Source organism: Stenella coeruleoalba (assembly GCF_951394435.1).
Source record: "Stenella coeruleoalba genome assembly, chromosome: 5".
Classification (NCBI taxonomy): Eukaryota; Metazoa; Chordata; class Mammalia; order Artiodactyla; family Delphinidae; genus Stenella; species Stenella coeruleoalba.
Genome location: NC_137150.1, coordinates 46,504,769 through 46,523,700, shown reverse-complemented (window position 1 = coordinate 46,523,700; position 18,932 = coordinate 46,504,769). Strand labels below are relative to the sequence as shown.

The window sequence follows — 18,932 nt, the reverse complement described above, 5'->3', positions numbered from 1 at the left end:
AAAATGCTTTCCTCCAGAGAAGATTTGTGTTTGCTTCTGCAGAATGAAAATGAGTAAAGCTACTGTCCTGAGGCTACTGCATTTTCCTTATTTGTTATCCTTTTAAATTTATTTATTTATTTATTTTTGGCAGTGTTGGGTCTTTGTTTCTGTGCGAGGGCTTTCTCTAGTTGCGGTGAGCGGAGGCCACTCTTCATCACGGTGCGCGGGCCTTTCACTGTCGCGGCCTCTCCTGTTGCAGAGCACAGGCTCCAGACGCACAGGCTCAGTAGTTGTGGCTCACGGGCCTAGTTGCTCCACGGCATGTGGGATCTTCCCAGACCAGGGCTTGAACCCGTGTCCCCTGCATTGGCAGGCAGATTCTCAACCACTGCGCCACCAGGGAAGCCCCTGTTGTCCTTTTAATTGAACAGTCTTGCCTCAGTGCCTCCGACTCACTGCTGGTCCAAGGCTTAGGCTCCTGGTTATAGTTTTTACTTTTTTATTTTTATACAGCAGGTTCGGTCTTATTAGTTATCTGTTTTATACATATTCGTGTATATATGTCAATCCCAATCTCCCAATTCATCCCACCACCACTCCCCACGCCGCTTTGCCCCCTTGGTGTCCATATGTTTGTTCTCTACATCTGTGTCTCTATTTCTGCCTTGCAGACTGGTTCATCTGTACCATTTTTCTAGATTCCACATATATGCGTTAATATACAATATTTGTTTTTCTCTTTCTGACTTACTTCACTCTGTACTAAAGTCTCTAGGTCCATCCATGTCTCTACAAATGACCCAATTTCATTGCTTTTTATGGGTGAGTAATATTCCATTGTATATATGTACCACATCTTCTTTATCCATTCGTCTGTCCATGGACATTTAGGTTGCTTCCATGACCTAGCTAATGTAAATAGTGCTGCAGTGAACATTGGGGTGCATGTGTCTTTTTGAATTATAGTTTTCTCTGGGTATATGCCCAGTAGTGGGATTGCTGGGTCATATGGTAACTCTAATTTTAGTTTTTTAAGGAACCTCCAGACTCTCCTCCATAGTGGCTGTATCAATTTACATTCCCACCAACAATGCAAGAGGGTTCCCTTTTCACCACACCCTCTCCAGCATTTATTCTTTGTAGATTTTCTGATGATGCCCATTCTGACTGGTGTGAGGTGATACCTCATTGTAGTTTTGATCTGCATTTCTCTAATAATTACTGATGTTGAACAGCTTTTCATGTGCCTCTTGGCCATCTGTATGTCTTCTTTGGAGAAATGTCTATTTAGGTCTTCTGCCCATTTTTGGATTGGGTTCTTTGTTTTTTTTAATATTGAGCTGCATGAGCTGTTTGTATATTTTGGAGATTAATCCTTTGTCTGTTGATTCATTTGCAAATATCTTCTCCCATTCCGAGGGTTGTCTTTTCGTCTTGTTTATAGTTTCCTTTGCTGTGCAAAAGCTTTTAAGTTTCATTAGGTCCCATTTGTTTATTTTTGTTTTTATTTCCATTTCTCTAGGAGGTGGGTGAAAAAGGATATTGCTGTGATTTATGTCATAGAGTGTTCTGCTGATGTTTTCCTCTAAGAGTTTTATAGTGTCTGACCTTACATTTAGGTCTTTAATCCATTTTGAGTTTATTTTTGTGGATGGTGTTAGGGAGCGTTCTAATTATTTTCTTTTACATGTAGCTGTCCAGTTTTCCCAGCAGCATTTATTGAAGAGGCTGTCTTTTCTTCATTGTATATTCTTGTCTCCTTTATCAAACATAAGGTGACCATATGTGCGTGGGTTTATCTCTGGGCTTTCTATCCTGTTCCATTGATCTATATTTCTGTTTTTGTGCCCGTACCATATTGTCTTGATTACTGTAGCTTTGTAGTATCGTCTGAAGTCAGGGAGTCTGATTCCTTCAGGTCTGTTTTTTTGTCCCTCAAGACTGCTTTGGCTATTTGGGGTCTTTTGTTGTTCCATACAAATTGTAAGACTTTTTTGTTCTAGTTCTGTAACAAATGCCATTGGTAATTTCATAGAGATTACATTGAAACTGTGGATTGGTTTGGGTAGTAGTGTCATATTTCACAATATTGATTCTTCCAATCCAAGAACATTGTATATCTCTCCATGTGTTTGTGTCATCTTTGATTTCTTTCAGTAGTGTCTTATAATTTTCTGATTACACGTCTTTTACCTCCTAAGGTAGGTTTATTCCCAGGTATTTCATTCTTTTTGTTGCAACGGTGAATGGGAGTGTTTCCTTAATTTCTCTTTATAATCTTCCATTGTTAGTGTATAGGAATGCAAGAGATTTCTGTGCATTTTGTATCCTGCAACTTTATCGAATTCATTGATTAGCTCTAGTCATTTTCTGGTGGCATTTTTAGGATTATCTATGTATAACATCATGTCATCTGCAAACAGTGACAGTTTTACTTCTTTTCCAATTTGTATTCCTTTTATTTCTTTTTCTCCTCGATCGTGGCTAGAACTTCCAAAACTATGTTGGATAATAGTGGCGAGAGTGGACATCCTTGTCTTGTTCCTGATCTTAGAGGAAAGGCTTTCAGATTTTCACCATTGAGAATGATGTTTGCTATGGGTTTGTCCTATATGGCCTTTATTATGTTGAGGTAGGTTCCCTCTATGCCCACTTTCTGGAGAGTTTTTTATCCTAAATGGGTGTCGAATTTTGTCAAAATATTTTTCTGCATCTATTGAGATGATCATATGGTTTTTATTCTTCAATTTGTTAATATGGTGTATCACATGGATTGATTTGCGTATATTGAATAATCCTTGCATCCCTGGGATAAATCCCACTTGATCATGGTGTATGATCCTTTTAATGTGTTGTTGGATTCTGTTTGCTAGTATTTTGTTGAGGATTTTTGCATCTATATTCATCAGTGATATTGGTCTGTAATTTTCTTTTTTTGTAGTATCTTTGTCTGGTTTTGGTATCAGGGTGATGATGGCCTCATAGAATGAGTTGGGGAGTGTTTCTTTCTCTGCAGTTTTTTGGAAGAGTTTGAGAAGGATGGGTGTTAGCTCTTCTCTAAATGTTTGATAGAATTCACCTGTGAAGCCATCTGGTCCTGGACTTTTGTTTGTTGGAAGATTTTTAATCACAGTTTCAATTTCATTACTTGTGATTGGTCTGTTCATATTTTCTATTTCTTCCTGGTTTAGTCTTGGAAGGTTATACCTTTCTAAGAATTTGTCCATTTCTTCCAGGTTGTCCATTTTATTGACATAGAGTTGCTTGTAGTAGTCTCTTAGGTTGCTTTGTATTTCTGCGGTGTCCATTGTAACTTCTTTTTCGTTTCTAATGTTATTGATTTGAGTCCTCTCCCTCTTTTTCTCGATGAGTCTGGCTAAAGGCTTATCAATTTGTTTATCCTCTCAAAGAACCAGCTTTTAGTTTTATTGATCTTTACTATTGTTTTCTTTGTTTCTATTTCATTTATTTCTGCTCTGATCTTTATGATTCTTTCTTTCTACTAACTTTGGGTTTTATTTGTTCTTCTTTCTCTAGTTCCTTTAGGTGTAAGGTTAGATTGTTTATGTGAGATTTTTCTTGTTTCTTCAGGTAGGCTTGTATTGCTATAAACTTCCCTATTAGAACTGCTTTTGCTGCATCCCATAGGTTTTGGATCATCATGTTTTCATTGTCATTTGTCTCTAGGTATTTTCTGATTTCCTCTTTGATTTCTTCAGTGATCTCTTGGTTATTTAGTAACGTATTGTTTAGCCTCCATGTATTTGTGCTTTTTATGGGTTTTTTTTCCCCTGTAATTGATTTCTAATCTCATAGCGTTGTGGTCAGAACAGATGCTTGATGTGATTTCAATTTCTTAAATTTACTGAGGCTGGATTTGTGACCCAAGATGTGATCTATCCTGGAGAATGTTCCGTGTGCACCTGAGAAGAAAGTATAATCTGCTGTTTTCAGATGGAATGTCCTATAAATATCAATTAAATCTATCAGGTCTACTGTGTCACTTAAAGCTTGTGTTTCCTTATTAATTTTCTGTCTGAATGATCTGTCCATTGGTGTAAGTGAGGTGTTAAATTCCCCCACTATTATTGTGTTACTGTCGATTTCCTCTTCTATAGCTCTTAGTATTTGCCTTACGTATTGAGGTGCTCCTATGTTGGATGCATATATATTTATAATTGTTATATGTTCTTCTTGGAGTGAGCCCTTGATCATTATGTTGTGTCCTTCCTTGTCTCTTATAACATTCTTTATTTTGAAGTCTATTTTATCGGATATGAGTATTGCTGCTCCAGCTTTCTTTTGATTTCCATTTTTATGGAATATCTTTTTCTATCCCCTAATTTTCAGTCTGTATGTGTCCCTCGGTCTGAAGTGGATCTCTTGTAGACAGTATATATATAGGTCATCTTTTTGTATCCATTCAGTGAGCCTCTGTCTTTTGGTTGGAGCATTTAATCCATTCACATTTAAGGTAATTATTGATATGTATGTTCCTATTACCATTTTCTTAATTGTTTTAGGTTTCTTTCTTTTTTTTTTTTTTTTGGTGGTACGTGGGTCTCTCACTGTTGTGGCCTCTCCCGTTGCGGAGCACAGGCTCCAGACGTGCACGCTCAGCGGCCATGGCTCATAGGCCTTGCTGCTTCGCGGCATGTGGGATCTTCCCAGACCAGGGCACGAACCTGTGTCCCCTGCATCGGCAGGCAGATTCTCAACCACTGTGCCACCAGCGAAGCCCTAGGTTTCTTTTTGTAGGTCCTTTTCTTCTCTTGTATTTCCCACTTAGAGAAGTTCCCTTAGCATTTTTTTGTACAGCTGGTTTGGTGGTGCTGAATTCTCTTAGCTTTTGCTTGTCATTAAAGCTTTTGATTTCTCCATTGAATGTGAATGAGATCCTTGCTGGGTAGAGTATCCTTGGTTGTAGGTTCTTCCTTTTCATCACTTTAAATATATCATGCCACTCGCTTCTGGCTTGTAGAGTTTCTGCTGAGATATCAGCTGTTAACCTTATGGGAGTTCCCTTTTATGTTATTTGTTATTTTTCCCTTGTTGCTTTTAATAATTTTTCTTTGCCTTTAATTTTTGTCAATTTGATTACTATGTGTCTCAATGTGTTTCTCCTTGGGTTTATCCTGCCTGGGACTCTCTGTGCTTCCTGGACTTGGGTGGCTATTTCATTTCCTATGTTAGGGAAGTTTTGACTATAAACTCTTCAAATATTTTCTCAGGTCCTTTCTCTCTCTCTTCTCCTTCTGGAACCCCTATAATGCTAATGTTGGTGCCTTTAATGTTGTCCCAGAGGTCTTTTAGGCTGTTTTCTTTTCTTTTCATTCTTTTTCTGTATTCTGTTCGTGGCAGTGAATTCCATCATTATGTCTTCCGTGTTACTTACCCATTCTTCTGCCTCAGTTATTCTGCTTTTGATTCCTTCTAGTGTATTTTTCATTTCAATTATGGTATTGTTCATCTCTGTTTGTTAATTCTTTTAGGTGTTTGTTCTTTAATTCTTCTAGGTCTTTGTTAAACATTTCTTGCATCTTCTCGATCTTTCTGAGGTCTTGGATCATCTTTACTATCATTATTCTGAATTCTTTTTTGGAAGGTTCCCTATGTTCACTTCATTTGGTTGTTTTTCTGAGGTTTTATCTTTTTCCTTCATCTGGTACATAGTCCTCTGCCTTTTCATTTTGTCTGTCTTTCTGTGAATATGGTTTTTGTTCCACAGGCTACAGGATTGTAGTTCTTCTTGCTTCTGCTGTCTGCCCTCTCTCCTTGTTATAGTCTACTCATTTATGCCTACTGTTCACTGTCTCCTTGTGAAGTTTGCTTCTTTTTTTCCTCCTTCTTCTTTTGGACCTGTGGAGATTGTCTCCAATCCCTGAAGGTCCAGCAAGGCAGCAGAAATTATGTTTTATTCAGAGTTGTTTTTCTTTGAAGCAGGAAGGCCCCCCACAGAAACCTAGTCTGGAATGATAATTGAACCAAGATTCCCTTGTTCTAGCTGGTTTTCACTTACTTTCTTCAAAGCAGTTGTTAGTATAAATATTGAGTTAAAAAAAGAAAGAAAAAAATTTAAAGTGTTTAGGTTTACTTTGTGAAGTAAAAGAGGAACAGTGATCTTTGAAAGGCAAAGTTAGAAAACTTTTGTTTAAAGACTGCGAAAAATTCTGTTATGTTTTTCAGTGTTTGTGAGCAATGATAATAGCAAAAAAATCAATTTAACTGAAATTTAAAAATTCCCCAAAGGACTTTTGTTCTGAAAAGAAAGCCAATTAAATAAAATGTTGATATTAGTTAAATTTATTGCTGAACTTCAACTGGGAAATTAATGAGATTTTTGCAGAACAATTCATAGCATTAAGAAACATTTTGACTTTTTCAAGGTCAATGATAGAATACACAAACACACACACAATAGAAATCCGTGTCCTAGAGCTGTATGTCTTCTTTCATTTTTGTTGAAAAGAATGAAAAAAAGATGATAATGGCTATGGTAACAATTTAACAATGAATAGCACAAGAGAAGATTTTAACCTTCCACTAATATTTTAAGGTAGACCTCAATCCTGAGGACAAAAATGGCAAAAATCTTTCTTAAAGGAAGATCTGTTATATTACTTCAAGATAAAAACATTAGCTGAGCTATTCAGTAGAATATGTGTGCTATGTCAAACAAAATTGCCTTTAAGCATTCACTGATTATGCCTTTGTGGATTATCCAAAGGCTTAAATTCTAAATAAATAGACTTGTTAATACATAAAGGTATATTCAGGAAAGCCAATGCCCTCAGTTCCTGTTATCCTATTATCTGCAAGTAGGCTATCCATTTTTGTGGATTATCCCAGAGAGCTGGGCTGCTGCACTGCTGTCTTCAAAATCCCCTTAGCGATATATACTCTTTCTCTCTTTTTCTTATTGTCATTTTATATCTATGCCCTACAGGGTGGTAGGAGTTAGTAGCAAATATTTGATGCAGCCAAACAAATCTCATTTTGATGCAGTTCTCTAAGTCTGTCTTCTACTTTTCCCTCACTTTTATATCATTATTGGAAATTATGAATCTTTTTTCCCCCTAACTACTTTGAATTAAATTTGGACATGTTGCCAATATGTACATAATGCTGATTTGGTTTTAAAAAGTGCACTGAAAACAGATTCTGTATCCATCCATACATATATTTTTGTACGCACCCATCCATGAAGTTACCCATTTATAATTCTAATATTTATAGGATAAAAGAAAAGTTTTGTTAATTTATTTATTATTTATTTATTATAGTTTTATTATGCCTATGTGAAGTGATTCTGTCCATCTCTGGCAGGGGGCAGGAAGAACTTTTTTGTAAAATTAGACTACATTTCTTTAGCCCAATCTTCACAATACACCTTCTTGAAATTGCTTCAGTTGTTGTTATTTTGGAATCTATAGATAATGGATTGAGCAATTTCAGTACATTCTAGACAAAATTGACAGAATTTTAGAGCTGGCGGCATCCCCTTCCGTATAAAGGTGAGAAAATGGAGAAGTAATATAATATACCTAAGCTTACAGACCTGAGGAATATTAAAACTAGGATCGAGATGACTGGAGTCTGGAGTCCCAATCCACTGGTTTCTAGTGCTAGTGTATATGAATAGCACAGGATTTGCTTTTATAATCCTGCATTATTAACTGGGTAACAGTTGAAACAAGATAAAGATTAAGTAGAAAAATAAGTCCTCATCATTATGTGAAAAGCTAAATTTTGCCTTGATATAAAATCACAAGCTTGGATGCTTACTCCTCCTAATACTATAAAAATGGAGATGAAGTAAAGAGCCCCTATATAGAGCATTTCAAGGACTAGGCTTAGTAAGTCTGAGTTTGGACAAGCATCACAAGTTCTCAGGTATCATGATGAAAATCGAAAGTACAGTTTAGATAAAAATATATGGAAAATAGAAATTAAAAAATAATCAGTTCCTCAATTACAATTTTTAAGCCTGGGTGTTTACCAATTTCTTTATTTTTCCTACTAAGAATAAAGAAAACTTCTCTAGGATATCGGAATGGAAAATGATATTAAATACACTCCTTTCTGAAATATGACTTAATTCTATTTCAGAAGTCAATTTGAATACAAAAAAAGGAGAATTAAGGATTCTCAAATATTAACTAGATATTTAAGTGATATTTTGCAAGAGGACTTGATTAATAAAATAGAATTAATGTGAGATTTTTTCTTGATTAAAAAGATACAGACTGAATAGGGGAGTACAGTTATCTGGTTTAAAGCCAAGCCACATGGTATTACTGATTAAGCTGAGAGAAAGATGTCTTGTTCAAGGAGATTAGCATTGACCTTAAAACCAAATTGAGAAGTTAAAGTACAATACAATGAAGATACTTGGGAAATTAAAAAAAAAAAAACCAAAAAACTAATACCTGAGCCCCATCCTCAGAGAGTCTGATTTAATAGGTTTGAGAAAAGTCTCAAACATAAGCAATTTCTAAACAGCATAGGTATTTCTAATGTCAAGATTAAGAACCACTGGTATAGAATGTGAAGTGTAGAAAAAATTGAAAACCATATGGGAGGTCACCTACCATGATATGATTTCTGGGAGAATGCTGAAACACTGTTTTATACATTAATGACAGTATATAAATGTTGTTGGCTTTGGTTCTCAGCAGAAAGAAAAATTAGAGAATTAAAGATGGAAGGGGACTTAGTAGGATCACTAATTACGAGAGTCAAGGGTTCTTCAAGGGAAGAAGGGAAAGAAGAAAAGTAAAAACTAATTTTAAGAAAAATTAATGAATATACACATTTTGCTTAAAAAACGCACCTCTAATTTTAATTGCTAATAGCAAGAACTCACCTGTCATAGAGTAGAGGTTATCACTCATCTATTTTTAATTTTTCATTTAATTTATGTGACTAAATGTCAATGAAATATTAAAGTTGACATAAATGATTTGAACAACATGCAGAAAATGATTCTGGGGAAATTATAGTCCATTAATACTGTTGAGTTATTGTTAATCTATACTCAACCATGCCCCAGAGTATTTTTCTGAAATGAAGTTAATTTCAGTATTTTAGGAAGGAGTCCATACCAAACAAGACAGGATTTTGAACAATGATGATATGACTATTGTAAGTTATATGAGTGTTTGAGAATGATCTAGATGCATCTAATCTTAGATGCCTCTAATCTATGTGGTTTTAACATTCAAAATAATAGCTTATCAATCCTATTTATATTTAGAACACTTTGAAATATATTTGCAAGTCTTAGTTCTTATAGAGTTTATATTTTTGAGGATAAACATTTTCTGGAGAGTGGCCAGAATGTTTTAAATAAAAATAGTAAGGTTTAAGAACTAGAATAAGTTGTTTAATAAAAAATTCTTGCCAAGAAAACCCAATTTACTTTATAAATATATTCTTGGGATTAGAGGGATTGGTAATGCTGCTTACCTGGTAGAATTTGACTAGGTCAGTTTAAGTTTGTTATAAGTGTTAGTAAATGGAGAGGTTACCCTATATATCAAGCATACTCATTTCTGCAAGATATTTGAAAAAGTCTCATAAAATTTCAATGTGAATTAGATGAGATCTGCAATTGGGTAAATAACCATGTAGAAGTGAGGCAAGCTTTTTTATGGAAGTGTTATATTTTTGGACTTATCCTGGCTAATATTTTTAACAGTGAGTGGGATAAAAACATAGTTGTTAAATGAACCACAACCTTCAACAAATTAAGAAAATATCTATTGACCATCTACTGTATTCCATGGGATGTGTGGACACATCAGGGAGGAATTATCAATATAATAGAATTAGGATTCAAAATTATATCTTTACACTTTGAAACTAGAAAAATCCTTGTTTTAGCTTACAACATCAGATGTTTGAAGGTAGGATGGTAGATGTCTGGCTTGATTATTTGTTCATGGGAATAAGATTTAGAGTTTTGCTCAGTCAGGACCCCAAGGTAAGGGCAATGCATGTTGGAGTGGCTTAATCAGCTCACGTAAAAGTAGGCTGCTTTAAAGAAGTCACAGTGCCTGTAACAGTGGTTAGAACACACCTGAAATATTGGCTCAATTCTGAGCACTTTGCTTAAAGAGGTCCTTGAGGACCCTAAGGTATTCATTTTACATATTAGTGAGCAGAGAGATACTGTCTTATATCGATAGTGCAGTAATTAATGTGTAAGTGTATTATTTTAAAGCATAGTAACAATAGGACTAAAAAAATACAATGTTTAGATTGGGGCAATGGAAGAGAAAGGGAGAAAACGAGTGTAAGTAACTGCATTACTTTCAGAGGAGAATGTCATTCAATGTATGATTAATATATGCTGTGTTCACGTGCGTGCACGCACACACACACACACACACACACAGCTGTTATTTGGTGTTACGGGGAAAACCATAACTCAAAAAAAGTTAAAGAAGGCTGTCTCTGAGGAGTGGGACTTGAGGCCGAGAGGGATGGGTTGAAGAAAAATCCCTTCGGTGCTATTGCATTTTACACCATGGACATATCTTATTATATTTTTTAAAAGGTAAACAAAACCTGGATGACCATCCTCCCCTGGAGAGAAAATGGAAAAAAAAAGACAAAGTGAGAGAATCAAGAGGCTGCCATGGTGGAGGGGGATCTAAAAATGATGTTATGATGTTGAAAGAACTGGGGCCATTTACCCTGGATAAAGAGGTATACGAAGAGGCTTATGTAGGAAAAGAGAGTAAGATAGAATCAAAAGGTAGAAGAGGACATCTTTGGCTAATCATAATGACTACTCTAGGAATTCCTATCCCATGGGATATCAGGATCTGTATGGGAGATGTGTGTGTCTATGTATCCAAAGAAATTATGTGGAAAATTGTGTGCATGTATGGGTATGTGCATTTAGGAGGAGGGGATGGACCATCGTTTTCAAATGATTTTTTTTCCCCCAAAGGAGTAAATGATTTAAAATAGGTTAAAAACTACTGGGTAGCCTGCCCTATGGAGTAATAAACACTCGTGTAAACAGAGGTCATCTTTTATAGATAATTTAAAATAATTCTCATACTGGATAAGATGCACTAGTTTATTTGAAAGAAACTTTTTTGGTCTTAGGTTCTAATGTTTATGCAGTAAAAAGAATAAAATACACTTAATAATGAAAAAAAAAACATTTACTGAACACTGACCACATACTGGTCATCATGCTAAATGCTTGACATGGGCTCTCATTCACTCTTCATAGCATCAGATTAGGTAGGTACCACATCAAAAACTCAGAGAGACAAAGAAACTTACTAGAGGTCACCCTGCAGTAAGGGATAGAGCCAAAATCAGAACCCCAAAAGTTTGGCCCTAGAGCTGGCCCGCTGGCCCCTATTGGAGAGGATTTTCGCTGTCTTCACCCTGACTCTCCCTCACTGCCCTGTGTTAATTCTGCACCATGACTGACAGTGGCAACACTTGCATCTGCAGAGTTGCTCTTCCCATTTCCTTCAGTGTTTACCTTGTTCCATCTGCATGTCATTTTTTGTGTCTTAATTGTCTGTGTTTTATCTGAACTTGATTTCATTTAATAACAAGTCTTTTATTTCATCAAAAAATATATACATATATTATCTGTCTACCTATCTATCTATCTATCGAAAGAGGTTGTATTCGTTTTCTATTGCTACTGTGACAGATAACCACAAACTCAGTGGTTTGAAACAACACACCTTTAATGTTTTGTAGGTTAGAATTCCAGCCTGGGTCTCACTGGGCTAAAATCAAGGTATTCCAAGGGCTGTCTTCTTTTCTGGAGGTTCTGGGGGAGAATCGTTTCCTTGCCTTCTCCAGCTCTCCTGGTTCATGGCCCCCCCTTTCTCCTTTCTTGAAGCCAGGAACATTAGGTAGAGTCCATCTCACATCCCATCACTCTGATCTCCCTTGTGATTACATTGGACTTGCCCAAATCAACCAGGATAATCTCTCCATCTCAAAGGCCTTAATTTATGACATCTGCAAAATCTCTTTTGGCATGTAAGATAGCATATTCACATTTTCCAGGGATTAGGACGTGGGCATCTTTGAAGATGATTACTCTGCCTATCGTAAGCACCTACTAAACGCACGCACTTTTCTGGGGACTGAGACAAAACACAGTCCCTTCCCTAGAAGAGATTACAGTTGAGGAGATACTGAAACAGAGAAGGGAAATACAAAAAATATGTGCTATGAGAGAAGTGTGAACAATTACAGCACTATGCAGAGCCTGCCTGGGATCGAGGGTGAGCTAGAGAAAATCTGGCTAAAAAATTAGAATTATTCTTGACATACTCCTGTGACTTTGTTACGTTTCATGCAGGTTTTGAGACTCTGGGATATTCGGCACCAGCTGTCCATCCAGAGGATAGCTTGTTCTTTCTCCAAAAGTCAGGACTTCAGATGTCTCTTCCACTTTGATGAAGCCCACGGATGGCTTTTCATCTCATTTAATAACCAGCTAGCATTGCTGGCAGTGAAAAGTGATTCCGGCAAGAGGGTGAAAAGCCACAAGAAAGCAGTCACTTGTGTGCTTTACAATTCAGTCTTGAAGCAGGTAATGATGTTTTTCTGTCACTCTCCTGACATGTCCCCACATCCAGAGGCTTATTTCCTTAATTCAATCTAAGGACAAATATAGAAAAGGAAATGTGGAAAAGAAATGATTTAATAACTGTTGCATTTCTGCAATAATGTGTATTCAGGTGGATTTGAAGAGTGATTTCATTTTCAACCAGTGACCACAGCAGCACTGATAGAGTTACTAGGAGGAAACATTCCAGCTAAAACAAACACAACGTGGAATGTAATTGAACTTATCTTTGTTACCCGCTAGTTTGGGTTTTGATGCCAAACGCAAGTGAACCTGGCTGTAAAATTCCCTTTTATGAACACCATCCTCCTGCATCCCCATGGAAAGATCTGAAATATGCATGAAATGTAATTAGCAAAGATCCATTTTGCCGGCATAGTTTAGGCAAGTGGCTCACAGTGGCGGCCCGGAATGTATTCATAATAAAATGATTCAGTTAAATGTGGTGCCACTTGGTATGCAGTGCGAGTGTTGTTTGTCTCCCGACCACGGTAATGATGCTTTGCAGCTTTTGCTTATGGGAGCGCTCCCTGCATGTCAATGAGGAAGCGGGCTCCTCTGGAGTGGAGATGCCGCAAGGACCACAGGCCTTCTTAGAGGAAAGGGAGGGCCAGCCTGTGGATATCACAGAGCGAGCGGGCACCCATGGAGCTCAGTCTGCGACCGTGATCACCTCAGGCCTGATAGTCACAGCACAGCTGGAGCCAAGCAGACAGCCAGTATCCAGCTTGTGGCCAATTAAACAGTAACTCTAGCCCATTCTATCTTTCCTTGCTGCCGAAGCTTCTGCATCTACACAGAAATGAGTAGTTCAGATTGGGTGCAAGGGGAGGAGAGCCCTTTGTTAGTATTGAGTAGTGTGTCATGTCACTACTTCAAACACTCTGTTTTCCGGTTATTCTAGGAGATAAAAATCCTTTACAAAACGATCCATTTTGAATTCCATCTTCAGGGAGAACATTCCCTCGTAAATGTTTTACTGAACTTTATGAACACAACCAGTTAATGCGACTCCCTGGTGGCCACTGAGAGATGTATTTGTTTCCAGGAGAACATTCTGCTAATTGAGATCTGCAAAGTTAAAGTGCTAGGTTTGTGTGTTGATGTTACGATCTGCTATTGCCTGACCATAAAATGAGCAATCTTCCATGAGGAATTCAGGAAATGGGGCACAAAGAAGGTCTGGAATCTTCCATTTGGAACATGAAGATAAAGCCAAGATAACACAAAGATATGCAAGTTATAGGCAACAATAGACTATGCACATTTGGAATATCATATAGAAAGAATCTGTACAAATGAGTTGGATATTCATGCCTCTACTTATTTCTGCTGTTAAAAGTATAAATAATTAAATGCATTAATATGTATATAAAGCACATAGAGCTGTGTGTCATACATAAGTGTTTCCTGACTATTAGCAGCTAAGTTATAGAGAAACACTTTAATGTTGTATAACATTTATAATTGTAAAAATATGTTGCAGTCAAGTGCAAAGAAAATAATATCACCCACAGTCCCATCAGCCAGTGATAATTTATCATTTCAGAATAATTAGACAAAGCAAATAAAACAGTTTTGAATAAGTTTCAGGTGCCAGGAATGAGGGATCAAAGATTCACGTGCCACATAGTTTCTTTGCCCCCGTAGTTCAGGGAGACTCAGGTTCTGGGCGTCTTCCAAGAGCTCATTGCTGGGTAGGTGCTCATTACAGGATGGTGGGGTGAAAGAAGAGGAAGTAGACACATGACCAGCTCACAAGGAAACAGTGGAGTAGAGTGAAATGAATGGGGCAAAACCAAAGTGCTATCCTTGGAAAGTGATCAAATCTGGCTGGGGCTGGGGTGGGTGACATTCAGCAGAGCCCTAAAATCTAGAGTGGGAACCCCTAAGAGGAGAGAAGGAAGTAGTTCCAGACAGAAGGTACAACATGGCCACCTGCAAAGAAGCTTGGGCACAGACTCTACATTTTTTTTCAGGGAGAGGGTTTATTCTGGTATGGCTAGTTTGGGGAGACTTAGCAAAAACTGTGGGACTTGAGGCAGTGAAGGGAGCTTAGAGCCAGACTGTGAAGGTCATTCACTCAATGTACCAAGGTCTAGTCTTGGAAAAATATAGACTTGAGGTTAGAACAGCAGTTCTCACAGCGTGATCTCAGATCCCTGGGGAAGTCAGATCCTTTCAAAGGATCTTCAAGATCACAGCTCTTTTCATTATAATATTAACTTGCTGTTTACTTTTTCCTCTCTTGTTTCATGAGTGTACAAGGGAGCTTTCTAGAGGCTCTATGATGAGTGAGGACATCGTTGCTCTGATGGCTAAAGGAATATGTGCTTTTGTATTCCTGTGTTTTAACAATTTCTCAGTTTAAATTTCTACTTTGGTAAATATATATGTTTCTCTGTCTGTCTCTGTCTTTATCTCTACCTCTGTCTCTGTCTCTATTGCCCACATAAATAGAAGCTATTTGGATTCTTCAATAATTTTTAGTAGTATAAAGGGATTCCGAGATCAAAAGTTTTGAGAACTGCTGAGTTAGAGAAATGTGAGTTCAAATGTTGGGCAGACTATTTATCGTGTCTAAGCTTCAGTTTATTGACTTTCAAAAGTGTGTGTGTGGCAGGGCGGGGGTGGTGTGAGCATAGACGTAATAATGGTAACAACAGGTATCTCTGCAGCATTGCCTTACTGTGTCCTGCCTCTTGGAAGTCGTCCTCCTTCCTCCCAGGTGGCCAGCCCTGGCAAGTCTCCCCGGCTCCCCCATACCTCTCAGGTTGAAGGGTGGTGCTTTAGGACACCTCTTTTTCTTATTAACATCTTGATATTTCTTACTCTTTATTTTACCCATGTGTCATATGAAAGCAGATGTTGGGAAGAGTTAGAAAGGCGGAGGGGCCCCTGAATTGGGCTTTGTCTCTGGTCCCTTGAGGTGAGGAAGAGTTTTTTTCTGCCCCTTCTCTTCTCTGCCATTGAAGTTCCTGCTGGTAAACATTCAGTTCCGGGGCTCATCTCTGGTCCTCTCGACATCCGAGGTCTCCAGGGACATCTCCTACCATACCTCTCTCCCCTCTCTGCGCGTCGGTTGCATTTCTAGTTGTTTTCCAATTAAACAATTGGCTAAATTCTCACTTTCTCCCCTCACATGTTTGATGAAAGGGAAAGATCCTTGTCTTCCCCTTCTGTGTTTTCCTACAACTCCCAACACTCTTCTGAGCACCAATGGATGTTCGATTCCTTTTACTGCTATTTCTAATTCTAAGTTCAAAACAAACCCATGCTTTTTCAGTCCACTGGTGCTTGCTCTTTGGTTATTTGGTTTGGTGTCTTTTTGAAAGACTTTCCTTTTATCTGAATCTAATGAAAACCTTCCCTTGCATTGTCATTTCAACATGTTGCTGACACTTTACTATTATTTCATTCTATTTGGTCATCAGTGGGAACCTACCATTATTTCTATATGAAAGTGACATGGCATATTTCTGTGACTTTTCTTTATCTTCCTGCCTTTTGGTACCCTCGCATCCTAATCTAAGAAAGTGATGTTAAGCCACACAGGGCCTTTGAAAAGGAACCTTATGCTTTATTTCACCAGCAAAGCTTGCCCTCACAGCTAGTGGCAGAACAAGTTGGGACAGGTTGAGGGAGTCCCTGGAATGCACAATTTTGAAAGAATCAAAGTCACTCAGTATCCTGGAGGTAGTTCTAAGGAACTGTCTTTGCATAGAATTCTTAAATAAAGCTTTTCTTAAAAACCCATGAATGCTGGGGAACTTTAAAAATGTATTTGTAGGTAACATATAAACTGGAATAGATAAAATTTCTGACTTATCACCATGGCTCTCATCCTAATGATGTGGGTTTATGCGTTTTTGTAAAATAGGTCATGTTTCAGTGTGTTTTGCATCTAGACATATTTATCGTCAGGCTAAATATATCAGTATCATCAAATCTTGACAGACAATGATATTTACTATTTTTCTCATTGAAATAATTTATTTTTTGTAAAACATTACTTGCTTATTATAAGAAATTAAAACAACGCAGTAAGTTCAGGTAAAGAATTAAATATTGCTGAAACATCATCAAAATATCTAAATGTCTCTCTGTGCATAGACTATTTCACCTGAATATGGTTCTGTAACTTACTTTCTTATTCCGAAACATATTGGAATTATTTCCTTGTACCTAAATGTAGATCTACTTCATCATTTTAAAAAGTCAGCACAGTGTCTCATTGTATGTATGTATCATAATTTACTGATCCATTTGCCTTGACGAGCATTTTGCTCTTATGCATTTCTTTATGCATAAATATATTCACACTCATGGCTTTATCTCTGTAAGGTAAAATCTTGAGAATGAATTTCTAGGTTACAATATATGCATATGAGACAATTTGATACAAAAATGGCTTCCTGAATCTTCCCATTTTACCTGATCTCTAAGAGTAAAAACATTAATCACATACGTACGTAAAGAGACCTGTCAGACAGTGGCTGCCTGGCGGGTTCCAGCAGGACTCCTGAAATCCCTGACAGGGCTCCTGTAATTCAGCATGGGATGTTGGCTTTGACAATTTGAAGATTAGACCTCTACTTTACCCAGAGTAGTGTTTTTTCTTGAGGACCAACTCTCACACTCTCACAGGTAACATGATGCCAATCATTCATTAAAAATGGGACTGGGGTATAATTTTTTAGTGACAGTGCATCTCCTGTCCTCGTTTCTGCATATGATTTTGGGGGAATTGAGATATTTGAGAATCTAACCAATTCAATTGGTAGTTCCTGTGGGAAGTGTAATACCTGAGCAGAGGGAAGGGGACAAGCTTGAGGGAAATTTATCCCCACCTTACAAAGCACCTCTTCAGTGCTTGTATTTAAGGCAAAATCAATGAGCTTCTAATTGAACAGAACTGGGTGAACACTAGTGAAAACTTTCTCTTTGCCTGCTTACTGCTGGGCTCCAAGTGACCAGGCTTCAGTTAACGTGGCTTTTCTTCACTGGTCAGCTTAAGGCTGTCCTTGGTTACATGTCAATACTGAGGCTATGAGCTCTGGTCACTTGATGGAGTTGTGGGAAACACCCTAGCCTTAAGGTTAAACCAACACACACACACACACACACACACACACACACACACACACACACACTTATTTAAATGTGGTTACTTAGAAGGAGTAATATATTTCAGTGTTATAAAACTCAAATGGACAAAGGGTATACAGTGAAAATTTCCTCTTATCCCTGTTTTTACCTACCAGTTTCCTTCCCTGGAGGCAACCAGTTCATGAGATCCATGAGCAACCCTTTAAGGGCTGTTGTATTCATAAACAAGTAAATATGTATACTCACTTTTAAATAGATGTATATAATAATTCTTAATATTTAAGAATATTTATTACTTTAATTGCTCTTTGCACAGAAACACTGCTCTGTACATTGATTTTCCACGAACAATACAGCCGAAAGATCATTTTATTTATCTCCTTATCCAGAGTATCCTCTTTCTTTTTGTCAGCTGCATGGTATTCTATTAAATGGGTGTGCCAAATTTTATTAATCAGTTCTTATGGGCATTTAGATGGATTCCAGTATTTTTGTATTACAATTAATGTAGTAATTTTTTACCTTGAATGCACAAATTTTGGCACTAGTGAGGAAATATCTGTGAGATAAATTTCTAGAACTGGAATTAGTGGGTCAGAGAGTATTTAAGACAGTAACCTTGACAGATGTTGTCAAATTTTCTGCATAAAAGGTTCATTAAATCCATCAGCAGCGTAAAAGATGACCCTTTCCTCAGCCTCTCTCATTAACACAATCTCAGCTATATATATATATATTTTTTTTTGCAGTACGCGGGCCTCTCACTGTTGTGGCCTCTCCCGTTGCGGAGCACAGGCTCCGGACGCGCAGGCTCAGCGGCCATGGCTCATGGGCCCAGCTGCTCCGCGGCATGGGAGATCTTCCCGGACCGGGGCACGAACCCGTGTCCCCTGCATCGGCAGGCAGACTCTCAACAACTGTGCCACCAGGGAAGCCCCTCAGCTATTTTTTTTAAGACTATTTAAAAAAAATTTTTTTAAGAGCATTTTTAGGTTCATAGCAAAATTAAGAACAAGGTACAGAAATATCCCGTATACTCCTGTCCCTCACATGCATAACCTCTTCCTTTATCCACATTCCCCAGTAGAATGGTATATTTGTTACATTTGATAAAACTATATTGACACATCCTTACCATCAAGTGTAATCACAGTTTATATAAGGGGTCCACTCTTGGTGTTATGTACTTTAAGAGTTTAGACAAATGTATAATGACATG

The 18,932-nt window shown here is 37.6% G+C and overlaps 1 protein-coding gene across 1 annotated transcript in view; it reads left to right on the top strand.

The window, feature by feature from the left end:
• Window positions 1–18,932, top strand: part of WDR49 (WD repeat domain 49) — a 133,533-nt gene that overhangs the window by 50,474 nt on the left and 64,127 nt on the right. Inside the window, 1 exon segment of the mRNA XM_079921400.1 lies at window positions 12,335–12,568. Coding sequence (XP_079777526.1) covers window positions 12,335–12,568 — 234 coding nt within the window.